Here is a 22231-nt window from a genome sequence, read left to right on the forward strand (position 1 = left end):
CGAAATATGATAAAGAGAGGAGGGAAAGTGGCGAAGGAGAGAGATACGTCAAGGAGAGGAAAGAGAGAGAGGGGAGGAGTGATTGGGTTAAAATTTGGATTTAGTTTGATTTTTGTAGCCCAAATATTGCCATATGGGTCCAGTCCAAAACAAACAACATTGCCACGTTCAACTTGAGTTTGTGTTGAGTTTTCCCATTCAAGTGTTATGACTATATTGTTAATGAGATTACTAACATTTCACTGCCACATAATGATATTTCAGATACCCTCATTTGGGGGTTGTCCGTAGATGGAAATTTCTCTACCAAAACAGCAACTTGGTTAGCGCAAGATTTGTTCGATCAAGCTCTTGACAAATGTGAATTTCAGTGGATTTGGAAATTGAATATTCCTCCAAAATTGAAATTTTTTCTTTGGAAAGCCTGTGTTGACGGCCTTCCAACGAAAAGTAGACTTCTCAAGAGTCATATTGATGTCCCACCTCATTGTGTTCTGTGCAACAATCCTATTGAAAATAAAGATCATTTCTTTTACGAATGTCCCTTGATTGGGTCTGTCATCCAAGACCTGAACATTATTAGTTTCAACGAGTTTTTGTCAAATTATGATAATATTACAAGTCAAAGTTTTCTAACGAAACTTAATTATCTCAAAGATTTAATTCCAAAAGATGAGTTCATTAAGATTATTTTTATTTGGTGGAATGCATGGTTTCATAGAAATGATATTATATTTAATAATGTTAATTTAAGTATCAACAAACTTATTACTTTATGTAATAATAGCACTAAGACCTGGAATGTGACTAGATTTAAGGATCTCAACAATCCCGAGATAGAAGAATCAGCTAGAAACAACTCTAGTAAGGAATAAATTTGGTGAGAAAAACCTAGAAACAGTTTCCTAAAGTTAAATTTCGACGGATCGAGAATAGAGGGTAATAAAGCTACTTTAGGATATTCTATAAGAGATCACAATGGTAAAATCGTTTTGTTGGGAGCAAAAAAGTGCGGATCCAATAGTATCCTTGTTGCGGAAGCTCTCGCTTTAAAAGAAGGTATTTTAGCAGCTAAATACTTAGGAATCTCAAAGTTAATTGTGGAGGGTGATAATTTATGTGTTATTAACTCAATTCGAGGTACTTGGCAAATTCCTTGGGAAATTTCTAGTATTATCAAAGATGTGAAATTAGACCTTCATTTTTTCGATGAAGTAATAATTAAACATTGCTTTCGTGAAGCCAACAAGGTTGCTGACTTCATGGCTTCTATTGGACATTCATGTCGAACTCTTTCGAGGTGGTTTGATAGCCGGTGGCTTCAACTTACCTCCCTCATTCGAAAGGATGAGATAGGTTAGTCATAACCTAGAGAATCAAACTAGTTTTCTTAGCTAAAAAAAAAAAAAAAAAAAAAGAAAAAAATAGAAAAGAAAACATAGTTCAAAGTCAAATGTTCCAACCAAAACAACTGAACTCAAACATCATAAAACATGCCTGAAACTGTAACACCATCTCAGCAATTTGTGTTACAAGAATGGACTACTTCTTCTTCTTCCAAGCTTTCAATTACTGCCATTATTTCCTCCACTCCCTCCATTTCTGTTACCAGGTACTATTTCTATTCATTATTGTTTTTGTTCTCAAAGATCCATTCATTTTACTTCAAAAGCTTGAATTTCTGATTAAAAGATGTTGATCATAGGTTTGATAGCCGTTTCAAGTTAATCAGAAGACAAATTCTCAGTGCATTTGTTCCTGAGGTAACTTTCTTATCTACCCATTACACTTTTTGAACATTTTGGATTTTGATATACAAACATTACCCCAGTGCCTCAGGGGGTCGGATGTATGCAGCCTTACCCTCGCGTTAGCTACACAAAGAGGCTGTTTCCGTTAGGGTGGTGGATTTTGATATAATTTGGGAGAATTATTTTGATGGGTGTTGTTTGTTTTTCTTGATCTATATTGCAGGGGTTTCCTAGTAGTGTTACTCCTGATTACGTGCCTTTTCAAATATGGGATTCACTGCAAGTAAAGTTTCATTCTCCCTTATTATTTTGATTGATTGTGGAGTTGTGACTTTTTGAGTGCGTCTCATTTGATCATATCCCCATTGTTTTTGTTAGTTTGTCTCAATTGATTTTTCAAAGTGTCTGCAGCAATGTGGGTGTAATGTGGTTCATCTTATACAGAATTGGATGGTTGCCTAATGGTCCAAACTGATGTTTTTTGTTTAAACTCCGATATCTACATTGCCCATCACACTAAAGGCATTGTTTGGATATGATATCGGGAGGGAAGTGAATTGGAGGGGAAGGTGCCTCAAGCAATAGTGTTTTCCTTCCAAATCTTTTTTGTTGTGGGTTTTGAATTGCGTTATAGGAGTACTTTGTAGAAGGGGAAAAGGATTCCTTCATCTCCCTCCAACCCAATTTACTATTCAATTATACAAACAAGGGAAATTATGTCTCTCCCTCTTACTCCAAATCCCTAAATCCAAACGAGGTGCAAGAGTCTGTATGTGCATTTGTTCTGTATTTTTTGGCGGGTTTGATTGCATCAGAAATACAGTTGTTTCTAGTCATCCGTAACACCTATGTCGCCTGTTGATACACGTCGTGGTGATAATCTTACTAAGTCGGTGGCTTGATTTTTACCAAATATTGTTGGAATTAGGTAACTGCCACTTAATTCAAGTTGTAGACATGCTCCGACGGATGGTTTTACTTTGTAGGGTTTATCGACTTACATCCGGATGATGCTATCAACTCAAGTAAGGAATAAGTCAATGTTTTCAAAGGTTTTGCAATACAATCAACCTATCCTTAGCCTATGGAACACCTTGGTTTTTGTTGATTGCTGACAGGCTCTCTTGAGTGCTATTGGAGTGGGGGAAAAGTCTGCTACTGTTATTGGGGCCACTTTTCAGGTAGAATAGTTCTACCAAATGACAACTGATATTTTGGTGTTTGTAAACGAATCTGGTTTTATAACTTTTGTACTGTTAATTTTTCAGTGGTTTTTAAGGGATTTATCAGGAATGCTTGGAGGCATCTTATTTACGTTCTATCAGGTAATTGTATCCAGTGTTCTGATTAGAATATTGTAAAGTTGTTTTAATGATTTTAAGTTCATTCATGATTGGCTCGTGCTGAAATGGTCAGCCATATTGCTAACTTTAATGGTTAGTCTAAAGAAGCGTGACTTTGGCGCACGTAAGTCCAAAGCTCTCCGAGGCACTACGCATCAGTGCGCCTTGTAGATAAGGCACATCCAGCGAAGTGCCCTCCTATGCATTTCCAACTTTTTCCTTATAGTTCTTTTATTATGCCCTTATCTTTGCGACACCATCCTTAGTTTTTTCTCCACAAAACGACTATTGTTGCACAAACAATTATTGTGGAAAAAAAAAATTGTTTACGAAATAGAGTGCCTCGTGTCCACTTACTTTGTACCTCATCTGTGTCTACTAGGCCTCTTGGCCTTGTTGCGCCTCATGTCTTTTAAAAGTAAAACATGATGAGTTGTGCTGTTATGAGAAATGAAAAATAATCATGCCTTTTTAGATGAGTAAAGGAGTAAGTGAGGAACACATCAAATCGCCCAATTATTGAAAAACACGAAAAATAAAGCTTTTTTAGGCCCGGTCCAGTGTAACGTTACGTCGGCCACTATCGAGTTATGGCGGATGCAGACCAGTTACGCTGGATCCACCCAATTTCGCCCATCCGTTGCGTCAGTCTGACTTCGTTTCCTGGATGCTCTCTAGTGGGGCCCGTCATGCCTTGATTCTTTGCCTTGTCGTCTCCATCTTACTCCAAATTGGTTCTAAAGTTGTCCTCGTGCCTCGAATGGCGTGCCTAAGCTGAAAATACGAGAAAGAAGGCACAAAAACGACTAGAGAAAGCTTAAATCACGAATTTGCAAGTGGAAAAGGACAAGTAAGCAACATGCGACAAAAGACATCTAATTGGTGATAAAAATACTAAAGAGGGGTCAAAAGCGGGTCTAAATAGGGAGGGGGGAGTAGGTATATCAGTGCTTGCACTGGAGCATCCTTTTCCCTTCAAAAATAGTGAGGTGGTTTCCAGTTGAGCCTTCATGGGATTCTTGAGAGCCTTTTTCCTCTTCATGGAATATTTACGTAGTGCTTTAATACCTTTGTATTTTAGTCCATTATATCCCAAAGATGAAAGAACATTGAATCTATGGCCTAGTTAAAATAACGAACGTCTATGCAGCCAGTATTGCTCTAATACTTACCGTAATACACACTTTAAAGTTCTTTACTTACTCTTTGATTGCAATACAACTTGTCTCTTGTTAGGGCTCAAATTTGGATAGCGATGCAAAACTGTGGCGTTTAGTCGCGGATTTGATGAATGATCTTGGTAATATTCTCATTCCTTTTTTTGTTTTTGACTTTGCCCTACACTTTTGTGATGAGGTAAAAGAATGAAGAAACAATCACCTAAAATTATTTAAGGAGCTTAACTACTAATGTGCTTAGCAATTTAAAGGAATACTTTTGTCATGTAAATATGACTCTGAGGGATTTTGCTGAGGTTTTTGGAGGATCACATTAGGAGAAGAAATAATTGAGATCTAATGGTGAAATCTTAACAAGATGCGGTCTCATCATTTGCGGTCCTTATTTTACTGATGGGAATATAAGAATGTTCGAGTAAAGTTGGCGATGGTAGACTTATAAAAGAGATTAGTTTAGCCAGTAATAAATCTTGGATGCTGTATTTTCGTAATTATCTAGAGTCACAACTCACAAGGGAGTAAGAGACACTACAGCCTAAAGGGTCCGTATATAAATAATCGTTAAGGGGAGCATAATCAGCATATGTCATCTAAATTCATGGAGTTATAACTTTTAAACAGGTTGGTGTCAGAAATACATTTTTGGCTCCTTTATTCCAAAAATAGAAAGTAACCATTGAGGGGGAGCTTCAGTCGCTATGGATCTTATATTTGTGAATCTCTCTTTCATTTGATATGCACGGGATGAATGTTTTCATTATTGATCATTTGATATAACGGCTTCCTCACTTACGCATTTAATCACGGTGTTTTAATGAGCTTTTATCATTTTAACTGAAATAGTGGATATTGGATGTCAATGTCAGGGGCTATACGAGAATTCTGCTTACTTTTGGAGTGCTCTATACCTTAGTGTGCAGCTATTATGTCATATTTATCGTATTTTTATTTGTTGTGACAGGAATGTTGATGGATCTTATCTCTCCTCTATTTCCCTCAGCATTCGTGTTCATACTTTGCTTAGGAAGTCTCTCACGGTCATTTAGTAAGTTCTCTTGTCTGTTTCTTCACCTTCAACATAGTACCCGAGACGCACATCTCTGTGGACGTTCAGAAACATCCTTAAACTGGAAATTCAGAGAAAATATCACATTATATGATCCCATGTTGCGTTTGGTTTATTTCCTTCTTAACCAATGAGTTAAGCTACGTCTGGTGTTATAGTTATTTAGACCTAGGAATTACACTTCAATGATTTTTTTTGGATCCTTCTCACGGCCGTCAGTTTTAGCTGTGAGTTACGTACTACTCTCGAACATGACTCCAACTTAGCTCGTGTACTTGTGTCCCACATTCGGATTGGGTATGACACTAGGACATGTTCCATTTTAAGCCATAGCACACAGGTCTTTTATAAACTATCCATGTACAACAGTTGAACACACCTAAACAAGTCTAAGGAACATAGCTACTCTCTCTTCATTTTTTTTTTCCGGTGATAAAATTTCCGAAAGGAATTTTGCCCATATGCTCCGTTTTCTTGAAGGATGACTACTACATTATGTGTTCCCATAGTTTTCAAAGAAAAATTTCAAGCATCTTCATCTTTAACTTCCATAGTTCCATTCCATGTTTGATGTTTCACAATGACTAAATCATGGTTTTATTTCAAGTGATACTCATTTTTGTAATCCCTCGCATCCAGCTGGTGTTGCTAGTGGAGCTACAAGAGCTGCTTTGACTCACCATTTTGCTCTCCAACAGAATGCAGCAGATATATCTGCCAAGGTACCACCATAACTTTTTTACATAGACGCGTGTCAGATGTGTCAGCTGAGTCCCTCCCATATTTGTGCATTAGGAAGGAAGTCAAGAGACGGTAGCGACAATGGCTGGAATGGCTGTAGGAATGTTTCTTGCTCATGTTACTAGGGGACATGCTCTTGCAATCTGGTTCTCTTTCTTGTCATTGACAATGTTTCATATGTATGGTGAGTTTTTACTTTTTGTTTGTTATGTTTGCCTTCTGAAACCCATTTGGCTTTCTTTTCTCCTCCATCACATTTTTTCCTCAATATTTTTAATATCTTACCACTATCGTGCTTTAGTCAAATCTTTGGATCCTCACTGTTTCCTTTTTGTGTAAATTTTCAACTTGTGAATTGCCAAGAGTTAAGAGTACCCTAAAGTGAAATAGTAGTGACTTAAGGAAGTACCTTTTATATAGACATTTTTCGAACTTATTACCTTTTAAGATATTTTATCAAAATTTGATCAAATTTGCTAACACTTTAGCACAAGATTTGGTGAAAAATTTGATCAAAATTCGGTGAAACAAAGTCCGTTTAGTTCAAGAGCTCGTATGGTGACGTGATGATTCTGATAATTTGAAAGGGGTAATTTTGAAAAAGGTTTTAATTTATCCTAATTATTACGTACTGTTGAAGGACAAGCTGTGAAATCGGTTAAGATTCGCACAAGAATCTGTAGTGTAAAGCTGGCCATCCTAGGATATTATTCTCTAAAATATTCTCGCACTCTAAATTTTCGTAACTTTGCACCCTTTTTTCGGGGGTGAGGTGGGTCACGCATTGATAGTATATATGGAGCGACTGCTACACACTAAATATTTGTATCTAACGTCTTCCCCTTTGCCAGTAGACATGTTCTACATATGTTCCTTACACCTTTCCTCCCTTAATGAGGTAATGAGAGTGGTTAAATAGGCAAACATCCTTGTGTTTTGTGTACACTAGGAATTAGGAGACCATTCTGTTACTGTGACATCGGTGCATACTGGCAGCTTTCATATTCACAGTATTACTTTCTTGCATTTTCATTCCAATAAAGCTAAAGATTTATTAGTTAATGGTTTTGGTCTTTTGGAGAATAAGGAAACGAAACAAAATAGCCTATTAAAGCATCTCCGTTTATATTGTGAACTAGCACTGGTTACATACATCCGCCTCCCATACTTCTCATTGGAAGCCGTTGAGGTGCGGGGGTAGTGGTGCTGGTGTATTAAAATCATGCTTTGATTTACCTTTTCTCCATGCAGCAAATTATAAGGCGGTCCGCTGTCTCTCACTGAATTCATTAAATGGAGAAAGAAGCTCTCTTCTTCTGCAGCATTTCATGGAGACTGGTCAAGGTAGGTGTCTTTCTTGTGCGCTACTGAGGGTTTTACTAAGTCTTTGTGCTCAAGCTTAGCATAAATAACTTCTGCATCCGAACACCTGCGTGAATTCTAGGATCATCATGAATAGTAGTGTTAAAGATAGCTAATGGTGACAGTAGTTGGGCTTCGTTAAATGTGTCTATTTATCCTGCAAATAAAGATTTTAGAGAATGTGAGGTAGCTGAAGCCTTTTCCATTTCATGTAGAGCTAAAGACTCGCTATTCTTTGGTTCTTAACTAAGATGGAATAAAGTGAATTTATTTACGGAATAGGTTATGCTTCTGTTTGTTGTGGTGTTGCAGTCCTTTGATTTTTCCGTCTCTATTGGAGCTAAAGCTTACTATTCTCTCCTATTCTATTCTATCTTCCATATTTCCTTATTGGAGTTAGTCACCTTTCTTTTCCTATTATCGTACTAATGGATACCCCAACTCATTCCCACGCTCGTGCTAAACAACCGCCCCATCCCTGCTCTCTCTACACTCTTTCCTCTCTTTGCCCACCCTCCATGTCACCATGCCACTGGGCCACTACGGACCTTAGCCACTTCCATCACTTCTCACAGTCACAACCATGGCGCGCCATTCATGCACCCCACCTACTACCACGTCACCATCGTTGCACCCCTACACCGCACCAGCCACGAAGTCCACCTCTTACCACCCCACTTCCTCACGCAACCACACTGTCCTTGCACCACCATCGTGCACATCACATATATGAGAGAACGATGACGGCGGGCTTTTCCAACATTCTTGCCATCACATCTCAGCCTTCCCTGTGATCTGACAACATACCCTCTTCTTTGATCCACATTTGAATTGTTGGATGACAAAATTTAGTGGTGGGAGGTGCTAATGGCGTCATCAATGGTTGTTTTGGGCTGGTTTGTGGTGGTTAGGTTTTCTAAGGTGTTGGGGATTGGGGATATGTTCCGGCGGATGGTGGTTGGGGATAGTCTGAATAGTTGTGTAGCAGTGGCAGGGATGAGGGTATAAAAGTAAGAGTAACCGAGTAAGTATTTCTTAAGACGGGCATATCCGATTTAAGATAAAAAAACTGGCCAAATAGCACCCCACTCGCATATATTGGACAAGTTTTTAGCTAATCTCAATGCATTCGGTTTTTGTCTTTTCTCTTATTTGACCCGTTTTAAGTATAAGAACGATATGTCTGTCTTAAACAAGTTTGTGTAAAAAGTAATTATCATAGTTGATACAAGCGAATAACTGACTTTAACGAACCGAAAACTTTTCACGTGATAAGCGTGACAAACTAACAGTAATTAATGAAATAAAACAGGATATTTAGTTCGTTATTCAACCTTGAATGCGAACTAATGGTGCCTAACAAACGAACTACCTTGTTCGATTGCTAAACGGAGATTTGAAGTGCAATCTCAAATCGAAGTTTTGATCAAAACCTTTGATCGTTTTTCTTCTGGAATTCTTATTAAACGTTCAATGCCTAAAACAGAATACAAATCGTCTCCTTAACTAACGAGACTCCTAACTTAAATAAAAAACCAATTAATAAAATGTAAACTTAATCTTCATTTAACCTAACAAACAACTAAATCTGATCAATGATCAGTTTTTATTCAACTAAATTACTTCCTATAATTCGGACTCAGCTCTAACAAACCCGTCACCATCTAGCTTGATATTGGGCCTTCATTAAACAATATGCCAATGATGCCCCACATGAACATGCTCACCCGTGACCACGAATGGTATCATCCCCTCCCTCTTGAGACGGAATTGTCCTCAATTCTGTTAGAAGGAATCAACCTTTGGAACCAAAACACCCTCCAGAATCAAAACCCATGATACAATGGCTTAGCTTGGACTTGGACTTGGACTGAAACGCAAATCTCGGGATTTGGACTTGGACTAAGGAGTTACAGCTACAAGGCCAGTTTATCGACTAACTCAGTTGATGCCACGTTAATACAACTTACCCCCGTCTACAATAACACTACATCATCGATCTTGGACCTGGCACTTATGTGAAAAAGCTGGCCCCGCTGCTCTTCTTCCTTTGTTTCCACTGTTGAATGCAACATACATCGCAAAACCAAGAACGTATCATAAATAGGAGCTTCATAAGTCACTGTCTCGTTTGGTTCTTCCTGTGCACTGACTTCGAATATCCCATCCTCCTTAGGTGCCTTATCTTGCAACCTGTCACGCAAACTCATGGCTTCTAGTAAAGTAACAGTTCGTCTGTTTGGACATTCACTCTGAAAGTGCCCGAACCCTTGGCATTTAAAGCAACGAATTTTCGAAAAATCCCACTCCTTCCCCTTCATTTCTGGCCTGCGCTGTACTGGTGGTACTGTTTTGGTACCCGTGTTTGTACTTGGACCAGCCATCTCCTGCCGCTGATCATCCCACTTACCCGACAAACTCAGTTCTGGAGCAACTACAGTAGCCTTTAACTGAGACTCAACTTTTAGGCTTATGGTACACAACATATCAAAAGAAGCGTACGGTTGCAAGTCTACTACATTAGCAATATTACGGTTTAATCCCCTGCAAAATCTTGCCATCTTTTGTTCCTCAATTTCATCAATTTCACCCATTACTGTGAGTTTCTCAAATTCCGAAATATAATTGGTAATCGATAAACTACCCTGAGTTAATTCCGCAATTTTCTTATATAGATCGAACTTATAACTTTTGGGTACATACCTTTTACGCAATTTTCTTTTGAGATCCTCCCAGGAACTAATTTTATTCTTGCCTTCCCTTGCACGCCTTTCCTTGAGATTCTCGAACCACAGGGATGCGTTTCTTACTAACTTCAAGATAGCGTATTTGCAACTTTTTTCGTCAGATAAATCCTTGAATTCGAACATACGCTCCATCTTTCGTTCCCATTCTAGATAGTCCTCTGGATCGGTGCTGCCCTCGAACTCCGGGAGTTCAGTGATCTTAAATTCATGCACCTGACGTGGTAGTTCTCCTCGCCTTGGCTGCCACCGTGGTCCACCTTCGGGGAGGTTCCTTAGAGCCACTCTTAAATTATTGAGAAATTCAGGGTCATCAAAATTCATTGTCACCCTCTAGGTTCAAGAGCCGAAGCTCTGATACCAGATGATACCAGATGATACAAATGCGGAAGCGAAGATGATACAAATGCGGAAGCGAATAACTGACTTTAACGAACCGAAAACTTGTCACGTGATAAGCGTGACAAACTAACAGTAATTAACGAAATAAAACAGGATATTTAGTTCGTTATTCGACCTTGAATGCGAACTAATGGTGCCTAACAAACGAACTACCTTGTTTGATTGCTAAACGGAGATTTGAAGTGCAATCTCAAATCGAAGTTTGATCAAAACCTTTGATCGTTTTTTTTTTTCTGGAATTCTTATTAAACGTTCAATGCCTAAAACAGAATACAAATCGTCTCCTTAACTAACGAGACTCCTAACTTAAATAAAAAACCAATTAATAAAATGTAAACTTAATCTTCATTTAACCTAACAAACAACTAAATCTGATCAATGATCAGTTTTTATTCAACTAAATTACTTCCTATAATTCGGACTCAGCTCTAACAAACCCGTCACCATCTAGCTTGATATTGGGCCTTTATTAAACAATATGCCAATGATGCCACATGAACTTGCTCACCCGTGTTCGACTCCTGATCCTTACACCGACCACGAATCGTATCAATAGCTCTTTATTTTTTAGTTCTTTATTTTTGAGCCCAAAAGGAAATGGAACATAAAATAGAATCGGCGGGTTATTTTTCTGTCTCAGATTATGATGGAATAAAGTAAGGGGGTGTTTGGTTGAGGGGTATGGAATGGATTGGAATGGATATCACCGATTCAAGTGTTTGGTTGACCAATTTTGGAATGGATTTAGAAACCCAAGGGTTTCTCAATCCACCTCAATCCCTTGGAATCCTATACTCTACTCCACCCCCAAGTTTCTAAATCCAATCCCCCCGGATACAAAACCTAAAATTAAGAAAGAAAAAAACCCAAATTGTTGTTGTTCTACTCTACGTAAGTCTTCATCTTCTACTTTCATAATATTTTTTTTTGTTTTTATAAAACATTTGCTTGTGATTGTTCATAGGTATACATGATTCGTTGCAATAATACATGTGTCTATTTCTTTAAACAATATTTACGGGTTGTATGACGACTCATATGACAATTGCCTTAAAAAATTGTGTTGTTGTATAAGTAATATTGAAATATGCACATGATTGAATTATTTTCGCAGGATTGAATAGTAGAGTTCATTGTCTATGACCAGTTACATTCCGTCTGTTGATTGAATTACAATCCATTACAAAATTGAACCAAACAAGTGTTAAAAGGTATGGGGTTCTAACTCCATTCCACCCTGGATTCTCATCCCAATCCATTCCATTCCCACACTTTGAACCAAACAGCCCCTAAGTTAACTCAATAATTATCATGAAAGTTTAGTCATTTGATCCAATTTTGTACGCAATTTTTATTTGGGTTCATCCGCAAACAACCTCTCCCTTAACACAAGACATAAGGTTGTGTACATCTAACTCCTCTCAACTGGCCATTTGCGCAAGCTCTTGAGGCGTTCGGGTAATGTTGTAACAATAATTCGATTTATTCTTTTTTTTTTCTCTTCAAATTGTTGCTTAATAACTCTCGAATTCTTTTCAGTTCTTTCTGCTCAAAGGGTCTCATCAGAAGAGCATGTTTTACCCCTTTGCCTGAGTTTATGGAGTTTGGAAAAGTTCAAGTCTTTGCACAGAAGCATACATTTAGGTGTGAAGGTCTCGTCACTCGACCATAAAGAGATGTAAGCGTGTTTCTACATAATTAAACTATGCTCTATTTCAAATTTAAAATCATTTCTGATCTTCGAACCTTCAAGTCTGATAGAGTTTAGGCTTTGCTAATTCTATTGCAAAAGGAATGCCCAGGATTGAAGGTTTTCCAATTCTGTAACAATAGATTGCCAACTTCCCTATACAGTGATATAACAACAAATGTTCAATATGATGGTTTTAAATCTTGGTATCGGTTATTGTCGCGGTAGCGGTATAACCGGTCCTTAATCGGCCGTCGCGGACAGATCACGGTGAATCTCGGTGATTTCTCGGGCGATACCTCGTCTCGGTAGAGTGAAAATCCGATACAACTCAGCCGATACGATACAACTCCGCCGAGATTTTGAACAAAGGCACGATTTCTCTATCATGGTCAATAGACACTTTAAAGAGTTCAGATTTTAGAGTATCTTAGAGTGTAGCGTGTTGAATATCGATACCAGTGTCCGATTTTGTTCATGGTAATATGTACTCCCTCCGTCCCGGTCATTTGTTTACCTTTGGTTTTGGCACAAAGACCAAGGAAAGGTGAGGGAGCCAATTATTAGACGACAAGTAGGACCAAATTGAGTATGGATGAACAAATTTCCCATCAAAGGCATTTCCAAAATAGAAAGGTAAACAATTGACTAAGACACCCCAAAATGGAATAGGTAAACAAATAATCGGGATGGAGGGAGTTTTCTTTTTATACTGTGTTTTTTAGAAGGCGTCATTTGTCTATCGATTCCCCAAAACCTCATCACGTTTCCCGGAAAAAAAAAAAAATAACTTCGCGGGCGTACATAGTGTTAGATGCTAAAAAATATCTGTAGTAAGAACTAGGCATAATTACATACTGCATATTTATGCTCCATTCCAAAACAATGGCCCTAATCTAAAACTTTATGAAATAGCCGAGAAATATCAAAGAGGAATGTGTAAACAAATGGGCGAGACTTCTTCCATAATATGACCATTCTCTTGAACTCTGGCTTTTCTAGTTCCATAAGTTAAGTGTTGTTGTAATTCATTAGTTGCAATGATGCATTTACAATATTTATGCTGCCTGTTCTTTCATGTGCTTGACGACCACGACAGAATGGAAGTCTTCCACCATGCAGAATCCTATTATATGGAAGGTTGGTGGGCTTGTATACACTTCATATCGTATCTAACATGGATTTTTTCGCAAACATCTGCCGCTAATTTTGTTCCTAAACTTTATATTTGATTTTCCTTTCGTAGCAAAATATATACTGCTTGAGAGAAAGGGGAAGATTAGCATTGTTGTGCATAAGGACTCAACATCTGCAGATGTCGTACAGTCCTACGTGCATGCTCTTGTAATGGCAAGTCTCATGGACAAAAACACACCGCTACATTTTGAAAGCAGATCATGGATGGATAAACATTATGAAGATTTTTTGAAAAAGGTAATGATTCTATGTCCATTTCCAATTGAGTCATTATTATGTGTACTTTTATTATGGAAAAAAGAAGTGTGACAAGTTGTCAACACTCTGAGCGCTGTATGCTTTTATATCGTAAAGTAGTAGTCGGCCGACTCAATCAAGTCTTTCAGAATCAGCCTCGTTGTGTCTTTTTTCACAAAGTGAAATAATTCACTAAATTGTCTCTGTCTCGTATACCCTTAAGTAGTGTAATCAATCGATTCAATTCTCCAAGGAAATTTTCATCGTGAGTCTTTAAAAAGCAGTTTTGTGATTTTCAACAATGGCGCAATGCTGCATACATTTTACCTGATTCCCTTTTGCCTGTCATAAGTCGGATACTAATTTGTTGTGAACTTGGCGGGATTTCAACAATGGCTCAATGCATGTATTGCAGCTTGAGACGTCGGGGTGGAAGACTGAAAGACTATTAACACATTCGGTGGTTTGGAAGGCAAGCTGGTCAGTTGGATTGTCAGACAAGAAGATCGGCTATCCACCTTCTAATCATTTAGATTAGAGGCATTGCTTGTCTTCAGTTTTCATTTTTATAAAACTGTTGTTTGAAATATCAAATATAGAAGGGGAAACAATATCTTGGTAACAACAAATTTTAAATGAATATGTACGCTATAAGGGAAACAAATAAATAATATTACTCCTCCCTTTTTCACTTACAGAGTATTTGTTTACCTTAGATTAAAATACATTTCATTAAAAATAAAAAGGTAGATGAGAAGGAGAAAGTAATACTTCCTCCTATTCTAAATCGTAATTGCTAAATTCCGCACATCAATTTACTTAATCTCGCACATATTGGCCCAATCTTCCATAATTGCCCTTCATCTAAAAAAAATTAAAAATATGTTCTACCTTCTCTCTCTAAACCTAATCAATCGGTTAATCGTTCAACATGGATCGTAATTCGCACATTATTAACACGTAATCTTGTTGTCTTATCAACAATTTTATTATGCCCCATTTTATAATCGATTTAGTTAATGTTTTTTATTATTATTATTATTAAAGAAATGGATTTTTTCAATTAGGGTTTGGATTAAGTTCGGTTGTTGAAGGGATGGTTGTGGGGTCGTCAGTTTGGAGTAGGGTGGTCGGAGAGGGCGGAGTAGAGTGGTGGTTGTAGTGGTAGTGTTGCTGTGGTTGCTACAGGTTGTAGGTTGTTGGAGGGGTAGTCATGAGTGCAGGTTCTAGGAGCAGGGAAATGGGTCGTCAGCGCGGGGAGAGAAGCAGAGATGGCTGGTCGGCGCTAGAACGACGACGTGGAGCGTTGGTCGGCGGCTCTGGGAGGGTGGTGGCCGGTGGGAGAAGGGTTGTCGGTGGTTGAGTTTTGTGGCAGGGTACGTTTATTGCATTTTTTTTCTTTTTTTTTTCCCTTTCATTCTCTCTTGGTGAGTTGAGAAATGAGAGGGGCACATTCGGTATAAGGGGTAAAAATGTGCGGGATTAAGTAAATTGTTGTGCGGGATTTAGCAAGCCCCTTCTAAATAACCTTCCCTCTTTCATTTTTCATCTATTCACAATACCTTTCGTCATTTAATTCCTCTATAACAATTAATATACGCAATTTTCTCTCTCTAGAAATGTTCTCTCAAGAACATCTCATTTATGCTAGCAAAAACCCTATGTCCTCCTCTGACGATGACCAGCATAATCGTTCCACAAAAAAATTTAAAATGCATCAATTGGCTGGGGCGACCCCATTGAGGGTTTCTGTCTCGCCTGATCTATCTCGAGTACCGGAAATTGTGGATCCAGGGGTCCATGTGGCCCCTTCGATGAGGGGGTCGTACAAGGATTCGCTTAGTAATGGTGTGGCACCGTCATTTGCTATTCGCCAAGGATTGGATTTTAATGTGACAAACAATGCGATCTATGACGATGTTTCAGATGATGATGTGGAAGAACAGGAATATGCAAATGACCCCACCTGTCCGACTATTCTCTTAACCAAAGAGGAAAAAGCAAGGATTCGGTCGCAGTGGAAGGAATCTTTAATCATCAAAATGTTCGACAAGAATATTGGGTATTTCTCTTTGTTACGCCAAATCAAGAAGAAATGGGCAATCAAGGGGGGCCTGGTTCTTACAGACGTAGGTTGTTCTTATTATGTGGCTAGGTTCACAAATAGGGATGATTATGAGTTTGTTCTCACACAAGGCCCTTGGATGATTGGAGACCATTACCTCACTATTAGGAAATGGATCCTGAATTTTATTGGCACTGATGAACCGATGCGGTTTCTTACCACTTGGATTCGTATTCCCAATCTATCTGTTGAGTACTACCATGAGGAGATTCTACGGAAGATTGGTGGCAAGGTAGGTAAAGTTATTCGAATTGACAAGCCGACTGCTTTGGCAGAGAGGGGTCAGTTTATTAGAATGAGCGTTGAGATTGATCTTACTAAGCCGCTGTTATCGCGCTTTCGAATGAACGCAAAAGTCTGGATTATTCAATACGAAGGCCTTAGACAAATTTGCTACAAATGTGGAAGGCTTGGCCATAATGACACCAAATGTCCTGTTTTTGGAAGTGCCATGGATGATGAGGTAAGTAAAGGGGGTCATGGACCTCATGAGGAGCATAATGCTATGGGAGCTACTGAGGCGAGAGTGGGTAATAATTTAAAGGAGAATGAAACTTATGGGTCATGGATGCATGTTGGAAACCAACCCGACGTAAAGGAGGTCGAGTTGAAAAGGAGAAAGAGCTTCCTGAGCGTGCTCAACCAGCTCTTGAGCATCCAGTCAAAATCCTCAAAAATCCTAGTCGTAATTCGGGTTCGAGGTTCGAGGCTTTGGAAGTTGAAGAGGTTGGTGTAGGTCAACCTGATGCAGTAACGGGTGATGAGAATGTAGTGGAGGAGGATCTGCTTGGGTCCAACCCGGATGAGAATGCGAATATGGTAAAATTGTTGGGTATGGAAGTTGAAGTAGAGGAGAGTCCAAAATCCTTAAACAATATTTCCCTTGATTTGGAGAATCCGATTTCAAGCAGTTTACCAAGCCCTAGTGTAATTTTGGAAACAAATAATATTGAGAATTTTTTAAGAGATACCTCTCCTATTTCGAAGGGTCAAAATGTTGAGCCTATGAGTCCATCAAATTCCGTATCTCCACAAATCCCACAAAATCCGCCAACTTTGGCTAATCAAAAGATTGTTTCCTCATCTTCTATTTCTACTAAAAATCCTATTTTTATTCCAAAACCTATTCCTTCTAAACCAGTTAATATCCTTTCGTATAATAAAGATTCTCTGAAAAAGAAATCGTTAGCTTGCAAAGTGCCTCGCAATATTCACAAAAAAACGAGTCGCCCTTTGGTTCCAACTACAATTCACCATCATGATCCCGGCATCCTCCCACCTGCGCACACCCCCAACCCGCCACTTGACTATCCCTACGTCCCAAACCCTCTCCTTAACATCACCAATGGAAGGCTCGACAGTGGCAATGTCAATTCCTCTGGCACATCACCTGTCAATGGAGTTCGAGGTGAACCTAGACCCAAGGTTGGTGTATCCAGAGCTGCACCTGGAAGTGAGAATCACCCCGCTGGTGATGAGAACTTTATGGCGTCTGTCTGAGGCTTTTTTGTCCTCGATTCCTTTTATCCCCGTTAATTTAATGGATAGATTCCCGAATCATTTAACCCGGCAACGAGCTATTAGCTTGTTAACGTGGAACGTTCAAGGTGCAGGTTGTCATGAATTCATGACTATGCTGCAGGAGGTGATCCGAATTAATAAGCCACATGTCTTAGCGTTGGTTGAAACCCACATAAGTGGAGATGCAGCTCAGCGAGTTTGCGACCGCATTCATTTTGGGGGTAAAACGCGACTAGAGGCCGAAGGTTTTAGTGGTGGTATTTGGCTATTTTGGAAACCGGAGGAGGTTAATGTGCTGCCAATCATTCACCATGCACAACATATTACGGTTGAGATATATCGAGTAGGTGAGTTACCTTGGTATTACACGGTTGTGTATGCTAGTCCGGACTCAATTAAGAGAGAAGAGTTATGCGTGGAGTTAGATAATTTCGCTAGAACGCATAATAAGCCTTGGTTGGTGATGGGTGATTTTAACGACACCCGCTACCTTCATGAGCGGAACAGCGATGGGGATGGTATGCGAAGGAGATGCAACAAGTTTAACGCCTGGTGCGAGAGTAACAATTGGATCGATCTTGATTATTCGGGACCTGACTATACCTGGTCTAGAGGACATTCGGCTGCAACTCGGAAGTGGGCTCGACTAGATAGAGCAATGTGTAACTCCGACTGGCGGATAATGTTCGAAGAGGGCTCTTTGAGACACCTGGTTCAGAACCAGTCTGATCACTGCCCAATTGTGGTTAGCACGAACGGTTTTGCACATATTCTCAGTGTCCTGCGCCCATTCCGTTTTCAAGCTGCTTGGTTGTGCCATAATAAATTCTCTGAATTTGTGGAACAAAATTGGAAAAACGAGCAACCTTTAATTCCATTTATTCATGATTTTGCCGATCAATTGCAGTTGTGGAATAAAAATATTTTTCGGAATATTTTTGAGAAAAAGAAGAGCCTGGAGCGAAGGTTACTAGGTGTCCAGAAACGTTTGAAGAGCGGTGGACCTGATTATTTATTCAAGTTTGAGCTTAAATTGAAGAGCCAACTGGATGATGTATTAAGACAAGAGGAGCTTTTATGGTTTCAAAAATCAAGAATGGAGGCGATTTGTGATGGTGATAGAAACACACTTTTTTTCCATCTGAGCACCATTATTAGAAGGAAGTACAACCGTATTGATGGAAATTGGGTGTGGGATGCTGCTTTGGTCAAAACCATGGTTATTGAGCATTTCAAATCTGTGTTCGCAGGACCGACTATTCCGTGTGATTTTTCTCGTAGTAATATTGGATGCTTCCCTCGTTTAAAAGTGGAGGAACAACGTAAGTTGAGCCGAGCTTACTCCTTAACTGACGTCAAGTGCGCTCTGAACCAAATGTCCCCCTTCAAAGCTCCGGGCCCGGATGGTTTCCAAGCTCTATTCTATCAGTCACAATGGGAGATTGTATCACCTAGCTTGTGTCGTATGATTCTGGGGGTGCTCAATGAAGCTATTTATCCGCCTAGCTTGGTAGAAACCTTTATCTCTCTAATTCCTAAAATTGATCATCCGCAAAAGGTTACTCAATTCCGTCCCATAGGACTTTGCAATGTCTCGTATAAGATTGTGACGAAGATGATAGTTAATCGGCTCAAGCCTATACTTCCTGTGTTGATCAGTCCGGTGCAAACAAGCTTTGTACCTAGAAGGCGGATTACAGATAATGTAATTATTGTGTAGGAAGCTTTACACTCGATGCGCTCTAAGAAAGGTAAGAAGGGGGTCATGACGATCAAACTGGACCTTGAGAAGGCCTACGACAAGTTAGAATGGCCGTTCATTCAGCACAAGTTAGGGGACATGGGTCTTCCATCACAGATGATACATTCTATTATGACTTGCATTAAGTCAGCTTCCCTTAGCGTCCTTTGGAATGATGAGCGAACGGAGGTGTTTGGGCCGACGAGGGGTATTCGTCAAGGGGATCCTTTATCACCCTATCTTTTTACAATTTGCATGGAGAAGCTAAGTCAATTAATTGATTTAGCCGTGGGTAGAGGTGATTGGAAGGGTTTCCAACTGAGCAAAGGAGGTCCGGTTTTAACCCATTTGTTCTTTGCGGATGATATCATTTTGTTTGGAGAAGCATCGCTACAGCTGGCTCAAGAGATTAACCGTTGTTTGAATATTTTTTGTCAAGCCTCGGGGCAGAAAGTTAGTGTCGAAAAATCGAGGGTGCTATTCTCTCCGAATGTAAATGAGGATGCGATTAATGAAATTGCCTCTGAGTTGGATATAGAACCCACTGACAATCTGGGCATGTATTTAGGTATCCTAACTTTTAATGGAAGAGTCACGAAGGAGTCCTTTGAATTCATTTCACAACGGGTTGATAAGCGTTTATCTGGGTGGAAAGCCAAAACCATATCCTTGGTTGGCCGCGCAACTTTGATACAGTCCACGATGTCAGCCATACCATCGTATGCGATGCAGACGGTTAGATTGCCACGCTCCATATGTGATGATCTTGATAAGAAGGCCCGTCGTTTCCTGTGGGGAGGGGATCGGGATACCAGGGGGTTAAGTTTAGTCTCTTGGGATATGGTCACCAATGAAAAGGAGAATGGGGGTCTCGGAATTCGTTCGATGAGACAAGTTAATGTTGCTTTTATGGCTAAACTAGGTTGGAGGGTTCTTACAGAACCGAATTCTCTGTGGGCTCGAGTTATGCGCCATAAATATTGCAAAGGGCGGTGTGATATTGGTATGTTCAAAGTAAAACAAGTGAGCTCAAATACATGAAAGGGGATAGTTGAGGCCGTGGATGTTAAGGGAACCGGATCAGCTGTAGGTAATGGAAAAGATACTCTGTTTTGGAGACATGCCTGGGCAACAAGTTTACCCCTGGACCAATATACTCCGTTACCTATCCCACTGTCATTGATTGATGCTTCTGTCGCGGATATGTGGGAAGAGGAGTCGGGATGGAAATGGGAGTTTTTTGCGGACTTCTTCTCGACTGAAATTCTCCAAACAATTGCCTCGTACGAGGTGCTACCAGGTGACGAGAATAAGGATGGTTTTTATTGGGCGGAGACATCATCGGGTTTTTTCTCCGTTAAGTCTGCTATCCGCATTATTCGGGATACGCCGACGGAGAACTCAGAACCGTTTTGGAGACTACCGTGGAAGACATGGGCACCTCAAAAAATGCGGTTGTTTCTTTGGCTTCTTTTACATGATAGGATCATGTCCAATACAAACCGTGCTAGGAGAGGTTTTACTGATGACCCTTGTTGCGGGGTTTGCAGCGACATAGAGGAGTCGTCCCTCCATTTGTTGCGGGATTGTCCTAAAGCTAGAGCAGTGTGGAGTTGTTTCGCCTTTGCCAAGACTCAAGAATTCATGGGTACAGCCTCTTTACGAGATTGAGTGGTCTTGAATTTATCTAAGGGGTGTGTCAGAGGTCTGGAGAGCTGGCCGACCTGTTTCTCAGTGACGGTGTGGTGGTTATGGAGGTGGAGGAACTGTCGTGTTTTCAATAGGGAGGAGCTAATTCCAACAAATTTGCACACATTTGTCATGCAGCGGGTCTGGGAAGTCTCAAATGCAAAAGAATCCATGGATATTTGCCTTCACCCTAAGAAACAGAGGCATTTGGAGTTGTTTATCAGGTGGATTGCTCCACCAGTGGACTGGTTAGTTCTAAATGTTGATGGCGCTTCTAAGGGCAACCCGGGTTTGTCGGGGGCGGGTGGTATTTTTTGAGATTCGTCAGGACAAATGGTTCTAGCTTTTGCGGAGCGTTTGGGGGTGGCTACTGTTACGAGAGCTGAGATTATGGCCCTTCGGAGGGGATTGCTTTTGGCTTTGGAGCGAAGGATACCTTGTCTTATAATTCAGTCGGATTCACATGTTGTGGAGCAATTTATGATGGCTGATCATTTATTGCCTACGGCTCACTCTCATCTAATCCGAATACGCAAATCATTCATGGAAGATACGAATTGGGAGGTGAAGATGGTCCATGTGTATCGGGAAGCCAACAAATGTGCGGATTGGTTAGCGAACTTGGGTGTGACTCAAGACATTCAGCTTCAGAGGTTTGATCTTTCGAATGTCCCGAGCCAGCTTTTCCGTTTGATGCAAGAGGATGCGGGTGGTGTTGCTTGGCCTCGAGTGGTGGCTGTTTAGTTGTTTGTTTGTTTTGCTGTTTGTTTTGTTTTGCTCTTTTTTAGTTGTTTTTTGGGTTTGTTTCCCGCTTCTTGTTGACCGAAAAAAAAACAATACCTTTCCCCTTTCCTTATTTAGTAAAATTTTATACTTATTTTATTCACCTCACCTAACAACAATACCCCACAATACGGGAGATGATACACATACACATACAAAATTTTTGTACACAAACCAATAGCTACTTGACACGTGGCAAATAGTTAGTTAGGCTAGATTAATTTAGAGTTAGATTAGTCATTTTGTAAATGTAGTTAACTAATTTATGGTTAGTTTTTTTTATGGATAACTTTTTTTTATGGTTAGTTTTTTTTTTTTTTTTTTTTTTTTGTTTTATATTTCATTTATTTTTCTAAATTCCCAATTTAGATTCAATGTTTTTAGGGATTGATTAAAGGAATTTAGGAATTACTTTGTTTTTTCTGATTTAGTAATTATAATTTTTTTTATAATTGATTAATTTTTCGAAAAAACGTAATTATTTGAACCCTAATTTTATTCGAATAATCAGTTCCTAATTGAATTCTTTTAATAAAAATTGATAAATCCTTATACAAATAATCAAAACTCATTATTATGATCCCTAATTTTATTAATAATAAAAATTCATTATATGATCCCCTTCCCCACAAAGACAAAACCGTCATCCCGCTCAAAAAAC

At 39.5% G+C, this 22231-nt stretch overlaps 1 protein-coding gene across 3 annotated transcripts; it reads left to right on the forward strand.

Annotated features, from left to right (window-relative positions):
- The first annotated feature begins 1436 nt into the window (after positions 1-1436).
- On the forward strand, positions 1437-14402 carry LOC141633534 (protein root UVB sensitive 3-like). Of its 3 annotated transcripts, none has more exons than XM_074445990.1 (15): positions 1438-1612; positions 1706-1763; positions 1975-2034; positions 2738-2776; positions 2870-2932; positions 3020-3076; positions 4331-4394; positions 5234-5317; positions 5978-6060; positions 6134-6263; positions 7331-7423; positions 12127-12265; positions 13377-13417; positions 13524-13711; positions 14127-14402. In XM_074445990.1, exons 1-15 carry the CDS (start codon positions 1494-1496, stop codon positions 14247-14249), a joined length of 1341 nt encoding a protein of 446 aa, XP_074302091.1. In that variant the 5' UTR covers positions 1438-1493; the 3' UTR covers positions 14250-14402. The 3 variants fall into 3 exon arrangements, with proteins under 3 accessions (XP_074302093.1, XP_074302091.1, XP_074302092.1); XM_074445991.1 differs by having other exon boundaries at positions 1465-1612; positions 2680-2776; XM_074445992.1 differs by lacking the exons at positions 13377-13417; positions 13524-13711; positions 14127-14402 and adding an exon at positions 12380-12479 and having other exon boundaries at positions 1437-1612.
- The last annotated feature ends 7829 nt before the right edge of the window (positions 14403-22231 follow it).

This window comes from Silene latifolia, chromosome Y (assembly GCF_048544455.1).
Source record: "Silene latifolia isolate original U9 population chromosome Y, ASM4854445v1, whole genome shotgun sequence".
Lineage (NCBI taxonomy): Eukaryota > Viridiplantae > Streptophyta > Magnoliopsida > Caryophyllales > Caryophyllaceae > Silene > Silene latifolia.